Source organism: Chanodichthys erythropterus, chromosome 2 (genome assembly GCF_024489055.1).
Source record: "Chanodichthys erythropterus isolate Z2021 chromosome 2, ASM2448905v1, whole genome shotgun sequence".
NCBI lineage: Eukaryota > Metazoa > Chordata > Actinopteri > Cypriniformes > Xenocyprididae > Chanodichthys > Chanodichthys erythropterus.
The window spans coordinates 35,813,610-35,831,130 of record NC_090222.1 but is presented as its reverse complement, the minus strand read 5'-3'; the positions used below and the strand labels follow the sequence as shown (position 1 = coordinate 35,831,130).

At 33.3% G+C, this 17,521-nt stretch overlaps 2 protein-coding genes across 2 annotated transcripts in view; both read right to left on the bottom strand.

The window, feature by feature from the left end:
• The window catches only part of LOC137037175 (collagen alpha-1(XXVIII) chain-like), a 35,149-nt gene extending 32,591 nt beyond the window's left edge, over positions 1–2,558 (bottom strand). Inside the window, exons 1-2 of the mRNA XM_067410990.1 lie at positions 2,505–2,558; positions 1,901–2,037 (exon numbers count right to left, since the gene is read on the bottom strand). Coding sequence (XP_067267091.1) covers positions 1,901–2,030 — 130 coding nt within the window. The 5' untranslated portion in view covers positions 2,031–2,037; positions 2,505–2,558. The remainder of the gene's footprint in view (positions 1–1,900; positions 2,038–2,504) is intronic.
• An 11,263-nt stretch (positions 2,559–13,821) lies between these two features.
• LOC137029617 (collagen alpha-1(XXVIII) chain-like) overlaps positions 13,822–17,521 on the bottom strand; it is a 46,030-nt gene continuing 42,330 nt past the window's right edge. The window contains exons 33-35 of the mRNA XM_067399251.1: positions 17,340–17,466; positions 14,677–14,727; positions 13,822–14,577 (exon numbers count right to left, since the gene is read on the bottom strand). Coding sequence (XP_067255352.1) covers positions 14,405–14,577; positions 14,677–14,727; positions 17,340–17,466 — 351 coding nt within the window. The 3' untranslated portion in view covers positions 13,822–14,404. The remainder of the gene's footprint in view (positions 14,578–14,676; positions 14,728–17,339; positions 17,467–17,521) is intronic.

Here is a 17,521-nt window from a genome sequence, read left to right as displayed (position 1 = left end):
TAGTATATTGAACCTTTTTAGACAAAATCCAAAATATCTTTTTTTGTTGTTGTTGTGGAGTATCATATTTGATGCATCAGGCTTTTACAGCTCATAAAGGGCGAGAACAGGGATGGTTGTAACATGGGTCAATTGAAACACTTCCAATTTCTCCAATCAGGAACAAGTTACAAATCACCTGATTCACTTCACACATGCTAGTCTTTATTCCACATGTGAGAAAGTAGAGCCCTGTGGCAGACAGCAGATTTTAGAGCAGAAACACTTATTTTGATATAAGTAACTTTTTTTTAAAAACTTCATTTATTTTTATGGAAATTCCTGCTTTGTAGTTAAACTCGTCAAAGTTAAATTGTGTTAATTGTGTGTTTATGTAGATATTGTTTTAATGCAAGTTGTTAGTGTTTTGTCTGTTAGCTGTAAGGTGAGTTATATTTTATATATATATATATATATATATATATATATATATATATATATATATATATATATATATATATATATATATATATATATATATATATATATATATATCATAATCCTTATTTCATAATGTCACATATCACCCCGTTGGATATCACAGTGTTACCCCATCTCACCCCATCTAACCCGGACTATGCAGTAAAATTCACTCATCGTTTTTGAAACGAAACCACACATTTTCTGTTTGTGCTGCAAAGATAACAGCTGTCATTTAATAGCGGACACTTGTAACTAGTTTGAATCACATTTTGAACACGCAGGCTTAAAATAACTCCAAGATACAGAAATGTCAAAAATGTTACAACCATCCCTAGTATGAGATTATTGAGCTCATTCTCTAGGAAGAAAAAACACCTAAGTTTTACAAACGAAGCAAAAATATGCAATTTGGTGCAGATGCCAAAAAGTAATATGTAATTTGATAGCTTGTAATGTAAATCAGTGAGATTTATAACAGTACAACAGACTATTAATAAAATGCATTTAACATGTCTTAAGATGATATTTCAATGCTTAGTTTTCAAAGCTCTGTAGTTTTTATTGTGGGGGCAAAACGTGTAATGCAATGCAATACTATGATGATTAAGAGTTAAATAAATGTTCCTCAAAAGCCTGCTGGATCATATTTGATACTAAATATAAATTTTCTACAAAAACCTAAGTTGCCTCAAGTGTTTATCTTGAAATATGACTAATATAAAAGTCATTCTTACATTTACTTTATAAAAATCAATAAAGATTTTACAGGAAAAAGACTATGACACATTGGGTTTTTAGAGTTAATAGTGATAAGGTCCAAACTCCTGAGAGCAAATGGTGATTTTATTTGGCCTGTTTTCTACTTGAATCTAAAAATTCTTATTACAAATTAAAGCCTACAATCTAAAAAATGCTGGGTTAAAAACAACCCCAGATACATAGGCCTTATTACTAGAGGCAACAATAATAATCCAAAGGTGAACATTTATTAATAAGCAATTTAATAAATGTTTATTGCTTAATTATTATTCAAAAAATGTATTAATAAATGTTCGTTTATTAAACATATTAATACATGTTAATTTCCAACATATTTTGGGTTCAGCAAGAAATACAGTAATTTTTAAACAATATTTGGGTTAAATAAAACCACCAAGCAGGTTGGTCAAAACAACCCAATTGCTGAGTTTGTCCATTTTCAACCCAACTTGGGTTGTTTTTAACCCAGAATTTTTTTAGAGTGTATTATCTGCATAACAATTTTGAGTGAAAAGTTAATGAACTTCTGGACCCACACAGTAGAACAGTCTCCATTTAATCTCATTGCTGTCTTGGAGAAACAATTGAGATAGTAAAGATATCTAACTTTCACTTTTGTACATGCAAGACAAAGTCAACGCAGTCAATGCTGTGCTGAAGACAACACTAATGCATTTACCATTGTCCAGTTTTGTGGAGAGGTTGTTCAGTGTTTCTCCAGACTGTCTTCTGTTCTGGCATCTGGCCGCAGGTAAAAGAAGCCAAAGCAACAGCCACAGAAAACACACTTTGGCCATGCTTTCATTCATGTCTGACCTTAAAAAATAATCAAACAAAACATCTTTCAGACCTTCTGTGCATCTTAAAAATGTATTTGTGGTGCGTATTTATTGCTTGCATTACATTACATTTGCATTGCATGCAAAGACCAACACAAGTGGCTAAAACATAAATGTACAGAATGGGCAATGTCCCTAACTTGTTGTTTGAATGCACACTTTTTATGTTCAAACACAGCTGAACATGGTACTAGGATATTTCTAAACAAGTAATAATGTATAATAAATCAAGTATAATGAATCCGAGCTTATGCATCAAAACACATTTTGAACAAATCAAAGCCACAAATACATCATGCAATAATGTTAAATGTGTTCAATGGTAGACTATTTTTAACATTAATGATACATTTTATTTTCATTTTTGTCATTTAATGCTGAAATGTTGTTTTAAACAAAAACAAATATCAGAACATTAATATGAAGAAATGATAAAGTGCTTACCTTGCCTGTTATGCAATAGAGAGTATCCACATGTCTCCTGTGTGGAACACTTTCTGTACTGACTCCAGTTGTGCACTGAACATCAGCTCAATATCACAGACCCAACAATCTGATGCCTGACTGAGCACACACACACACACACACACACACACACACACACACACACTGGCCGCCTCTTTCCGTCACACACTTAGAAGAAGACTCGGATATATCACCGTTTTTATTTCATTCTCTCTCAGATGTTTCAAGTTACTCTACAAAGTTGCTATGAGAAACAACTTGTGAATAATGTCTCTTTCTTCAGTCATGATCAGTATGCCTGGGAAAAGTCTCAGGGAGTCAGATAAAATGTTTCCATTTAAAAAATATTGGGCATATTATGGGATGTTGAGGAAGACCAAGGTGGATGAAGATGAACCGGAAAATGTACATTATATGATAGAAGGAAAAGAGGCCTTTTGATAATCTGTTCATTTGCTTATCCAATCAACTTTGAAAATCTTTGTTCAGTGACAAATATGTATGATTTTACTGAATAAATACTCTGTTTTGCTTAGAGCTCATTTGTAGCTCTCTGAAGAAAATAATTAGTTTTTTTGTGAATTGGTGTTAAACGGGAATTAAGCTCTCCACTATTTTCTGCTGTTTAGATCTGTTTTGGAGATGAATGCTGAGAGATTGTTTGGAGGACAATAACATTTTCCCCAAAAGTTTCTGATTCCTTGACAAAAATTCATATAAACAGCGCCCCTGTAAAATCTGGAAAACATGCAGGAACCTCCTGAGATCTGACTCATTTCAAGGATTCTTAGACTTTTAAAGGGATAGTTCGAATTCACTAATTATTGATCCTCATATAGTTCCAAACCTGTTTGCTTTTTTTTTTTTTTTTTGTGGAACACAAAAATTAGGTTTATTATTTATTATTTATTTTAAAGACACCTCTTCTCATGTGGTGTGCATGAAGTAGCTATAACATAGGCTCTCTACAACTACAGAATAAACATTCTAAGAACAAGGAGATCAGGATGAGATGACAATACAGCATTATGAAGTCATATAAAAAGCTTTGTGTTAATGTTTGTGATTTTTTTTCTCTCTCTTTTACCCTAAATGCTTTAGATTATTTTTTACAAAATTAACATTATTAATAAATTTCCACTTTTCAAGAATAAACCATAGGGAATAAACCTCTTTTTTTTTTCTTTTTTTTTTTTTCAACTGTAGAGGGCAGTAAGTTTTCACATCAAAATTGTTCCAAACCTTATGGAAGCCCATTTCTGCCAGTTAAAGGGTTAGTTCACCCCAAAATGAAAATTCTGTCATTTATTACTCACCCATATGTCGTTCCACACCCGTAAAACCTTCGTTAATCTTTGGAACACAAATTAAGATATTTTAGTTGAAATCCGATGGCTCTGTGAGGCCTGCCAGCAATGACATTTCCTCTCTCAAGATCCATTAATGTACTAAAAACATATTTAAATCAGCTCATGTGAGTACAGTGGTTCAATATTAATATTATAAAGTGATGAGAATATTTTTGGTGCGCCAAAATAACGACTTATTTAGTGATGGCCGATTTCAAAACAGGTGTAGAACGACATGAGGGTGAGTAATTAATGACATAATTTTCATTTTTGGGTGAACTAACTCTTTACGGAAACAATTATGCATTCATAAATCATAATTATGACATCAAAATTCATTATTATGACACAAAAAGTCTAAATTATGAGATACTATCTACTATGCCATAATTATAAGATTAAATAGTCATCTAAAAACTATTTTTCATTTCATAATGACTTTTTATATCTTCATTTCCACATATTTTATCATAATGTAGACTTTTATTGTATAATTTATCTTATTACTTTTTATGTCACATTTTTTTTCTTTGTGTCATAAATGAGCTTCCAAATTTTTCGCCGTCGTGGATGTGTGTTAGACGCAGTAGGACTTTTATTTTGTGTGCTTCTGTCACGCTGTGTTTACATTCTGCACTGCAACTTCCGACTTCCCGCTACTTAAACAAACTTCAGCATGTTTGCGCGTCAAATGTGAGTTTATATTTATCAAACGCTGGCATTTATTTATATTTCAAAGCATGTTTTCTGTCTCTTTATAAGGTGGCTGTGTCTGCCATTACTTGTACCGGTTAAGAAAAGGTTAAATGGTTAGTTTAGCTGTAGCTGACCGGCTAAGTCATAAGAACCTTAAATCACGCTCAACTGTTTACTTGTTCATCAAATAAGTTTTATATTTTTATCCTTAATCATATCATATTTATATCTTAACACGAAGAGCTAGAATCATGAGATGTACCTTTTTAATGTTTATTTATTGTTTATTTTAACACATTTAAATGTATTTACTGTGGCTTTAACAATCTAACGTTACATGAGCTTTAGTAATGTCTTGGTAACATTTGTTTTAATTATCTTTAGTTTCGTGTGCAACTTTACTCTCGTTTATTTTAAAAATTTGATGTATGACTTATTAAATGACAAAGGGAAACAAATTCTTAATGTATATTTTTACAAGAGTGTTAACCATTACGTCTATAATAATAATAATAATAATAACAAAAGTATTATTATTATTATTATTATTATATGATTTATTTTAGTTGATGTTTGATTACATAATAATAACCTTTATAAATATATATTTATATAATTTAAAATATAATTTATATTATACAATAATAATTATCAATTTATTATGATTATGTAATCAAGTTACATTGCACTTCAATCAATGATATAGACTAACTCTCTCTCTCTCTCTCTATTTATATATATATATATGTGTGTGTGTGTGTGTGTGTGTGTGTGTGTGTGTGTGTGTGTGTGTGTGTAATATGTCTTAAAGGGTTAGTTCACCCAAAAATGAAAATTCTGTCATTTATTACTCACTCTCATGCTGTTCCACACCTGTAAGACCTTTGTTCATCTTCAGAACACAAATTAAGATATTTTTGTTGAAATCCATTGACTCCGTGAGGCCTGCATAGGGAGCAATGACATTTCCTCTCTCAAGATCCATAAAGTTTCTAAAAACATATTTAAATCAGTTCATGTGAGTACAGTGGTTCAATATTAATATTATAAAGCGATGAGAATATTTTTGGTGTGCCAAAAAACAAAATAATGACTTAAGTGATGGCCGATTTCAAAACACTGCTTCAGGAAGCAACGGATCGTTATGAATCAGCGTATAGAATCATCATTCAGATTGCATGTCAAACCGCCAAACTGCTGAAATCATGTGACTTTGGTGCTCTGAACCGCTGATTCGTCACACTGATTCATTATGATCCGAGGCCCCTTTAAATCTCGTGCTCCCCGCCCCAAGAGCTCGCGCTTGCCTTAACCAGCATAAACAAAGTTCACACAGCTAATATATAACCCTCAAAATGGATCTTTACAAAGTGTTTGTCACGCAGCATGTCTAATCGCATAAGTACAGTGTTTATTTGGATGTTTACATTTGATTCTGAATTAGTTTTTTAGTGCTCCGTGGCTAAAGCTAACATTACACACACAGACTGCAAGTGTTTAAAAAATGAAAATAACGACGGCTTTCTCTTGTCTCCGTGAATACAGTAAGAAACGATGGTAACTTTAACCACATTTAACAGTACATTAGCAACATGCTAACAAAACATTTAGAAAGACAATTTACAAATATCACTAAAAATATCATGATATCATGGATCATGTCAGTTATTATTGCTCCATCTGCCATTTTTCGCTATTGTTCTTGCTTGCTTACCTAGTCTGATGATTCAGCACATCCAGACGTTCTGCGTAATGCGTTACATAATGCATATAACCTTTCAGATGTGCTGCCATTCTGGATTGCAGAAGAATAGGACACAGGAAAAGTTAAACACTCTTACTTTAGAAATAAAAACAACAAAAAAGAAACACAAATGTGATGTTTATCTAAAGAAATATTTGCTTATGTGTAAGGTTGAATTGGATCATGAATATATGCAGCAAAGACATTGGTGAATAAAGTGAGATTAAATAAACTTACTTGCCTCAACACACCAAAGTTTCTAAGACCTGGATGAGCTGGTTCAGGTGTGTTTATTTGGGGATGGAGCTGAATTCTGCAGGACAGTAGCCCTCCAGGAGCAGAATTGGACACCTCTGGTCTAAAACTACATTAGTGCATACAACCTCTCTGCACTTACTTCCGATTTCACTCAACATGGGGACAGGAAAGATGCCAGTCAATAAATAGAAAAACACAATCTGATCTCACAGCAATTTGTACGTATTTTATGAGGTGGCAAATTCGTATGAATTTGTACGAATGACCTACCCCTAACCCTGCCCCTAAACCTACCAATCACTGGGGTTTAGACAAATTGTATGAATTCGTACAAGTGAGGTTGTACAAATTCATGTGAATTAGCCACCTCATAAAATATGTACGAATTGGTCATGAGATAGCGTTGGAAAACAAAGTAACTTGCGTTATTTATTTGAAAAAGTAACTCTGCTATTTTGTTGTAAATTTAAAAGTAATGTTACTTTACTAGTTACTTGAAAAAAGAAATCTGATTACTTAATTGCGTTACTTGTACTGCATTACCCGCAACAATGGACATATTAAACAATATGTCTCGCTAACAAAGCTCTCTCATTTAGTGCCTGTTGCATTATGATTACTTCAAACTAGTGCTTTCAAATCGATTGATTGCGATTAATCGCATCTAACATAGTTTGTTTTTATATTATGTCTATACATATATGTATATATATGTGTATATATATATATATATACATATATATACATATACATTATATATATATATATATATATATATATATATATATATATATATATATATATATATATATATATATATATATATATATATATATATATATGGAAAATTTTATGTTAGATGCGTTTAATTAATACTTTTTTTTTTTTTTTTTTTTTGAATTTGTACTCTTTATCATAGTTACATGTCTCAGTCCAAATGGATATGTAAGAAGTGGACAAATGTTTCCTGTAGCTTCATATACTCTTAAAAATAAAGGTTGGCATCTATGGTTCCATGAAGAACCTATAAAATCCATGAAACTTTTCCATTGCACAAAGGGTTTTTTATATTATTAAAATGTTCTTCAGGCTAAGAAAAAATGGTTCTTTTAAGAACTGCACATTTCTTTGAGGAACCCAGAATGGCTGTTCAATGTCATCACAGTGAAGGTTCTCTTTTGGAACCTTTTTATTTTTAAGAGTGATGAGTTTTCTCATATATATAATTTTCATGATATGACAAAGTGTTGGCAAAAAGTAGAGCTTTTAACCTTTGCTGTCTGGAACTAGTTGTAAAAGGTAGTATTTTAATTAAGCAGTCAAGTCAAACTTCATTCAACACAACCACAGCTGATCCAAAATGCATTAAAATAATGGATTACAGATTCCTAAAAATGGTGTAAACTCCAACACCTCAACGACACACTAATAAAAACTAGGTAAAAAAAAAAAGGTAACTAACATGCAAGAAATCCCATCATTTTTCCCTCTCTCATTAGATATCAATGTACATTTATTTTTATTAATTTATTTGCTTATTTAGTATTATATATTTCATGCCTGAAAGTGTTTTATGCACTGAAATTGTGCACAAAGCAAACATGATTATGTATTGGATTTAATCTGAAATCTGTAATGATGTATAAAACTGAATGCACACAATTTTTTAATAGTATTATTTGAAATGTAACATAAATAATAGCTGTATTCTAACAATGCATTTGAGGGATGAACTGTTCTGATGAGTGTAAAAGTGTCAGAAACCTTTTTTTTTAAATGTGCATACTGCGTAGTTTTTACAGTTTCTGTGTGTAACATATCTAAACGACTCGTTTAATCCAGAAAATATTGTTAGATTAAAGATTAAAATGGAAGAATTCACAAGGGAACTAAATTTTTTGCCACTTTCAGTGTTTTTTTTTTTTTTTGTCCTGGCAAATAATGATAATAAAAAATAATCAGTGTTAATGTCTTTTTGTCAAGACTCTTGAGATTCTCTCTGCTTGAGATAGTTAAACAATGTACATTAATTGTGCAAGAGCAGCGCCTTTGTCCAATTGGACAAAGAGTTTTTTTCTAGCACCTCCACTGACCAGTTGAGAAGCTTAGCGTATGCAAGCCCCGCCAAAAAGAAGGCGTCATATACTAATATGGTCACCATGTCCATATATGCAGTGCGGTGGGTGGAGCTCCAGTAACCACGGCTGTTTAGTGTCACTTTCACCGAATTCTTAACTACGGTTCTCAGAGATGAATCGGACAGCTGGCGGGTGAAACGCACTGAATCTCCTCTTGTAAACAACCTACAAGTTTTGACGGATTATTTAGGAACTTTCTTGGTACAAAGAATTGTGTCATATGGAAAGATCTTTTAGCGTTTATTCATTTTAATTTTATTTACACGTTTTTGCATCAATAACATTTCGCGTGCGGTCTTGAAGATTGCGATTAGGTATCGTGTCAGTATTATTACTGGAAAACGCTCTTTTCTTTTATAGTTTCCGTTAATAATATTAATAATAATGCATAATACATACACTGTATCTCTCATTAAACTTCACACGTGGGATTTCGAGAAGATCGTGAGTTTCAAGCACGGATGGTCCTCTCGTGACGCGACACTCGGACATTCTCGCCAAAACGGACAGTATTCGGATCGACTGAAACTTGAACATGTTTTGTGGATTTCTCGCGCAATAATTATGTCACCTTCTCGTTTACTTTGTAAATATTCCAAGACCTGTTCTGAGTAGAGAAGTAAATTTCACTCTATCAAAGTTTTTGTCGCAGAAAGAGGTGGTTGGAAGCGCCTCGCGCCTCGTCCAGATCTCCTCAAGCCTCATTCAGGATCGCTTGAACTCTCCTCCCTGCTTGAAAGGAGTCACATTGTATCGGTCGTTACCACAGACAGTGTTGCGGGATAGCATGGCAATGGTAGTAAATCAGTGGCAAGAGAACATTTCGGCTGATCCGGGGTCCCAGCTGCAAATGTGCAGTCAGGAGCCCGGCGGGACACCGAGAACTTCCTCAGGTTCAACCCCGGGCAACGACGCGCTCTCCGGGGACAAAATTCCCAATGTGGACTGCATGGTTTGCGGGGACAAGTCCAGCGGCAAACACTACGGCCAGTTTACATGCGAGGGGTGCAAGAGCTTCTTCAAACGCTCGGTGAGACGGAACCTGAGTTACACCTGCTGGGTGTAAAGCAATTGACAAATACATATTTAAAAGCTGTAGTACTAGGACAAACCTGATCAGAAATGTAAAATGATTCAAATGCTATAGTAGAAACTGGGAAACATTACAAAATTTGTATCAAACCAATGGTGCATAGTGGTTCTTAAATGTTCCTAGCTCCTCTAATCAAGATAATTTTGGTTGTATATAAAGTTCTTGAGTTGCTACATGATTCTTTGGAGATTTAACAAGTTCTTGATTACAGAAAGTTGATATTAGTTGACATTGCAGCTTATTCAGATCAGTTTTGTTCTCTGGTTCATTAAAGCACCAGATGGTTTTCCAAAGAACTAAAAAAAATCGTGTTAGACATTTAGACATCTATAATTTGAAATATTAATATGTAATTATAAAAAGATGCTGGTATGGTTACTATTGTAAAATTATATAGATTATAAATCAATTAGATCTCTTTCAAATGGAATAGTTCAGTAATTTTTCTTTCTTAAACATAGTCTTAAACATATCTTGATGTCTGAGCTGACAGATATCACGTTTTAACTATTTTTGTGAAAACAAATTGAATAAGTGACCTTTTTTACACACACTGTAAAACGTTTTTTACAGATTTCCCACTAGACTAGAAAAAATATTTTTAAGTTAAAGTTCATTACACTTTTTCAACTTAAGATATTTTATTTGGAGCTGAAAACTGATCAAAACTCACTAACATGTTGCACAAATTACAAAAATAGGCGATATTGCTCTTAAACGTAAAACTAAAGGTTTCACCTTGTTTGAGGACTAAGTTCCTCAAAGAACTTTTTATTCTACAGCAAAATATCTACTGGTGCTTTAAGAACCCAAAAACCACATTATAATCTGAATAACCATGTAACATCAAAAACTTTTTTAAATCTCAAAAGAACAAAATAGCAACTCAAGAAAAGGTTCTTCATAAGAATGATGAACATAAGAACCATGAGCATTTATTTAATGAAGAATTTACCAGTGATGGATAGATTTGTTTTCTTTCTTTCAGCACAAAAGCTCATTACAGCAACAATTTATTTTAATATATAGTTTCTTTGTTTGAAAATATAATTCAGACTAATCTTGAATATGTGCTCATTTAATTGCGCAAATAACATTCAACAGCAAAAGAAAAAAAAATTACAAACCAAAACAAATTTCCTTGTTTGCAGACTAAGATTAGACATTTGGAGTCTAAATAGTAATTTGTGGCATAATCAGTTTGCAAAGTCATCCTCAGAAATGGTCCATTTTTTAAATGTAGATTAAAATACTAGTGTTATTTTTATAATTGCTGTGAATTTGTTAACTCTGCAGATGATTGTGAAAACTCAGCAAAGTTTCTAATTGGTAGGTTATGAAAATCACTGCAGGGAAAATTAATCTAGTCATTGCTTTAGACTGAAAAAACATTCAGTCTCCTGATCCTGTAGTCTGTTGACCTTTGATGTGAATATGAGCTATCTGTGTATTACAAGACAGCTTCAATGTTGAATATGGGTCCAGAAAGATTCTGTAGCCTCTGTTATAATGTTGCATTTCTGTCTTAGTTGCCTGTTGAGTTTTTAATGCATAGAGGAGACCGGGGCTAGTTGTCTCAAAGGAAAGTTGTCATAAGAGTCAAAATTGTTTTCAACATTTATATAATGTATTAATTATTATTTGTTTAACTGTTTTGTCTCTCGGAATTATTTCACTGTGTAATGTTAATGAACAGCCTATGATAGCCGATTCCATTGTGACAACTTACCCCATATACTGTGATGAATCTATTTGAAACTAAAATGTAAAAGCATTGCAGTCATTTAGAATGACAGGTTAGAAGCTGTGAAAACATCAGCCGCCTTAACAGTTAAGACATGTTAAGACATTGGTTTGCTTTACCTTTCTGTCTGCATGCATTCACTTCAATCAATAATATGCACTTTTGTCCTCGCTCTTTAGGCCCATCAGGTTGCACTGAAAAAAATGGTGTGGTAGTAGAAAAACTGAAATGGTATTTTCTTGTACTCCAATAATCTTTGTTTTATTTACAACTTCGAAAGATACTTTAGTGTGTGTTGCATTTGTACAGACAAAATAGATATAGACAGGAACACATGCAGCCTCGCTTCTTTTCATTCATAAATGATATCTCCTCTGAATTATGCAATTCAGTCACTCACCAAGAGAAGCACCATGTACTTAGCCATTACAGTTACTCTGCAGTCATAACACAATTTGAGCCAAACAAACAAAACACTCTTATACTTTGGTCCTTGTGCATGAGGTTTATGACTAACATTCACATATCTATATGACATATAGTGAACAATATCTTGTAGCACTTCTTACAGATTACAGGTTCAAATTAGATCTTTGAGGCGCTCAACAGTCTTTGATAAATACATAGATAAAATGAATTAACTATATAAATATGATATATTCTTGGTTTGTGGTACAATTTCCACTTTAGTGTCGTGTCTGGGATTCTCAACATTGTATTTTACATAAAACACCTTAGCAGTTCAGATTCTGTAACTCACATAGCTAGCTTTTTTTGTATTGGTTGGCTCCTGGTCATTCCAGGTTGATGTAAGACTGCCAATAATTTGTCTCTCACAAGTTCACTAGTTCATGTAATCTGTGAGTGGTATCATGGACAGCATGCCAAATCGGTTTATCTATATCACAAAGATCAAGCACAGGACTTGAGCTCTAACGCTACGTTCACACTGCAGGAGAATGTGGTCCAAATTCGACTGCTCATATGTGACTCAGATCTGTTTTTGTTATGACAGTGTGAACAGCATAAACCACATGGAATCTGATCTTTTCGATACTGATTTGAGCCACTTCCAGATGTGGTCCTAAATCCGATACAGGTCTGATTTTTTCAATGCAACCTCAGTCAAATCGGAATACATGCGACTTTTACATCACTCTAGATTGACATTTGTCACAATTCTGCGCTCATAGGAGTCAAAGATTTTACATATCTGAAGTTATCAAGAGAGTTGCGAAAAGTATCAAGTATTACAGTGACAGTTCTATATACAAGCAAAGCATTATAAATGTTTAAAAACTGTGCTCTCTTTTTCGCATCCTCGTCTTTATTTATATTGCCTGCACTAAATTCGCTGGCCTCCACGGCAGATCACACAATAAATAAATGTGTATTTGTTTACTTTAAAGGGATAGTTCACCCAAAAATGAAAATTTTATGTTTAGCAAAAAGTGCACGTAACAATACATTAACAAACCACCACCAAAGGCAGAAGCAACTGAGACTAAATAGACAGAATTAAATGATCAAACACAAAACAGCTGAGTGCAATGAAACGAGGATAATGAGTCCAGGAGGTGAATATGGGAAATGACAGACAGGTGACAAAAGTCCATGTTGGAGTACCCTCTAGTGGTTAAATTGGGTACTCCAATTTGTAATCATGACATATACCCAGGGCTTTATCTGGAACCTGAATTTTGCACTGAACTGCAGATACTGTGAATCAGAATCGAGGCAAAAAGGTTTTTACCATATTTTTAAATATTTAATGTTAAATTCAGTTTAAACCTACCAAACACAGAGACAGACTTGGATTAAAAAACATGCTTTATCCACCATTTTTTCTTGTTGAATATCCTGTTTCATTCAGATTTACATTAGATTGCACTCAATGCAGAAAATACCTTTTGGTTTTTAGATATAGCATAAACACAAAATCACATTTTTTTTAATGTAAATAATTGACAAATTATTTTGTCATTTTAACTTTATAATTTCAGTTTGTCACTACAGTTACAATTGCTGCACAACAAATGTTCATTTTATACTTTGAGCATGACAATACTGCTCTATTATGATGCTGTCATACATTTTTACAGTTTAAAAATAGTAAAAGAAAATGTTAAAATTAAAGTAATTGTAAATATTAATAAGATTCCCACTACAGTTAAAAAGTTTTAAAACAAATGTGGATTTATGTAGGACTTGCATGATGACTGTTTCGCAAGATTAAAATGAATGATTTTCTCTTCTTCCAGGGCCCGGACTGCTGTGCAGATTTTGCAGTATGTTGGAGTATTTTGCACATCACCTGCGACCATTTGGATACAAGTACAGATTCAACACTATTCAACAAAACAGCACCAGTGAACTTAAACCACATTACAAATACAGTAGACAAAAATAAAAAACAAATATGTTTAATGTGACCAAAAACCAGTATTCATGAGAATATTTGATGGAAGAAGACAGATTACTGATTGTCTGTATGAATATTTGTTCATTGCCCATGAAGAAAGAGTTTTTTGTTGGTTTGCTCAAAATAATGTCTGAATGTCACTGCATTAGATGACAACATATCAAACTACTTTTAATTTTTCTGAGCTACATTTTCTATATTTCTTTAAAATAAAAGCTGCCGTTTGATATTTTGCTATATAATGCAGTCTCAATTCAACATTTTAGGTGTGCCAAATACTTTTTGTGGCCATTATATATGCAAATACATCCATTTATTTAATTGTTCAAGTTCTTCTGAGCAGTTTAGTTATTTAAAATGTTCATAGTTAAATTATCTTTTTTTTTTTAATTATCCTGTCCTTTTGTATCAGTTTCAGTGCTTTAATGAAAAGACTTACATTTTCACACAGGATTTTCTGCAGGTCTGTTCACTATCAAATCGGTTTTTGTTGCCACTGCAACCTCCAAACCAGAACCGAGCACATGAATTGGCCTTAGGATCAAAATACCATTTAACAACATACTCTTGACATGGACCAGGATCCAGAGGCTCTAGGCACCCCTCCTCTGAGAGAGAGAAAATAGAAAGATTAAGGTAGTTCTTTTGTTTAAAGAATTGCTATTATTTATATTGTATCATTTTTGAACCGCTGTATGAGCCTTTACCTGCGGTAAAATCATTCTGTTTGAGTAGCGACAGGTCAGTTGGTCTGGGTGTTGGGGCAGTCCTGTGTGTGCCCTGACAGGGCTAGGGAGTAACGAAATACATGTAACGACGTTACGTATTTAAAATACAACATTTGAGTAACTGTATTGTGTTTCAGTTACATTTAAATAGATGGTAATCAAATTACAGTTACATTCAAAAAGTATTTTAGATTACCAAAGTGATTACTTTGAATTTTAATGTCATTTATTTCATTTAAAGCGGAGCTCAGTAAGATTTGCGAAGCTCCCCCTACAGGTCCTTCAGTGAATCACACTGCCGTAAATACTCCAAGCGCAGCTCTGGACTACAACGACTACAACGCTCACCAGCGCAGTAGTTTTGCAAATACATACAAGAAATCTCGATGGAGGTAGGTAATTTTCGAAATTGTCTTATAAAGTCATAATATATACATTGTTTTTGAATTACCGTAAAGCATTATGTCACTGTCGCGTGAACGTGAACATGAGGCGAGATTGTGTCGGGTCGGCGCAGCTCAACTTGCAAGTGCTGTTTTCTGGCGTAGACGTGCCAGAGGGGGTTAGTGCACGCCTCAAACACACCACTACAAGTCAATTAACCATCGTAAGGACTTAGTAACTTTTTTTACCTTCATAAATAGTTTTCTTAGTTCTGCTTTAATAGGCTATTAACGTAAGGTGTTTGAGGATTTTTAATCAACAAGCCAATGTTGATGATTCTCCGACTCTGTTTAAAAAAAAAAAAAAAAAAAAAACGTGCGCAGCCTATTCGGTTAATAGCAACCTGCAGAGTCATCAGACATGAGATCGCACGCAAAAAATGGACCTGCATAAACTCTGGCCACCCCAGTATGATTTTGCATTGGGTACTATTAATTTAAATGCATAATGTAAATTCACAAGTGCATGAAGTGAAAGAAAATAAAATGCCACCAAAAATAAAAGATTGACTGACGCCAACAGAGTAGCTGTTTCACTGCCACCAAGAGTCTAAATAGCAATGTCTACAGACCTGAATTTCAAATGTTATTTATACTGTGAAGAGGGTAGGTTAGGGGTGTGCAATATATTACGATTTTGTTGTTTTAACGATGCACGATCTGACATGTCGGTGCGCATTTAGAGTGCACACTTTCACTGTGTTAATAAATAGCACATGAAGAGTGCCGTTTTTCTCCAGATATCAGCATAACAAATGTTATATAAATTTTATTCATGTTTACATTTTAGAAATCATTGCCTGTTTCTGCACAATTTTGCCAACGAATATAGTTCAGATCAAATCCAGAGCATTGTAATGCGTCCCTGAGCAACAAATGGCGCTGTTTCTTTACTGAATGAATCAGCTTTTTAAACGAATAAGCTGAATCAATGAAAATTGGAAAAGATAGGCTACAAATGACGACGAGGGAGCTTCAGTTGAACAACAGTGAACTGCGGTCAGATGAGATGTTGTCAGACTATGTCAGTAAAATTCAGACAAATTAACAGGTCCAATCAGCTGTTATTCTGTGCTCGCGCTCGTACTCAAGAATTGCATTCGCAAACGCGCCGGCGCGTGAATTTAAATTTCATTCAGTCCGTCTGCTGATTTTGTTTTGTGCAGGTGTCTTATGTAGCATAATTTCACAAAGCTGAAGTCAAACCATGCTGTTTTTGCTGTTAATCTTGAAATTATACAATAATTTAACTGCCCATGCTCATGTTCATAACATCTTTGTTGGGACTGTGATAAAAATGCAGTGTTTGCCTATAATATCAAAGAGCTACAAATATTTTTTGAACAAATAAACAACAAATAAATTTGCTTGAAAAAAATCTGCAACCAGTATCAGAATCGGCCAATTTGCTTCTATTGGCCATGAAAAATCAAAATAGATGCATTACTTTTTTTTTTTTTTTCGCTGTTTGTTGTTTATATGGTTCATAATGCAGCTATCAGTGCACTAAGGTTAAATATTAGTATAAACATATTTATACTAGGGATAGTTCACACTAAATGATCATATTTTTTCCCAAACCTGTAAAATGTGGTGGTGGAGAGATGCAAAAAACTGTTGAGAAACCGTAGGTGTGTCAGCTTTAAATATATGCCTTCTCTTGAGATTACTGGGTATATAATTTCATTTCATTTTCTTTATAAACATTCTAAATGTTACAAGCAAACTTTGTTTATAAAAGAATTTAAACCACTGTGTCATTTCGACTCTATACACATATAAAACAACCTATATTATTAACAATATTTTAATGTTGTTGTTTAATGTTTTGTTATCCCTCTGATGCACATCTTTACAAATATAATTTAGGAATATCAATAGTAATTATATGGATGTGATCATAAAAGAAACAAATATTTTCGTAATTTTTTTATCAAGATATTGAAATTCTTTACCAACACATAGGTTATGTCTAAAAAAACTGGAAACTTAAAACAGAACATCAAGTTAATATGATCCTTTGAGTTGTTAAGTATTTCAAAGTATTCCAAAGTATTTAGATTAAGTTACTAAATTTGAGTAATGTAACGTAATACGTTACTGATTACTTTTTAAAGCATGTATTTTGTAGTCTATCTGTAGTGGAATACATTCTAAAAGTAACCTTCCCAACCTGATTCAGCCTGTCCAAAGGCTTGAAAGGGAAATCTGGGAAGAGGTTCAGGTCATCTCTGTCCAAATATGGTGTAACAGTGCCGATAATGTCCATGTCATCTGATTTAGGATCATAGTAGGGGAACACGCCAAAATCTTCAAGGTCATCTGGCTGATTGATTTAGTGTAATATTAATATATCTTCATAACAAGAGTACTTAGATAAT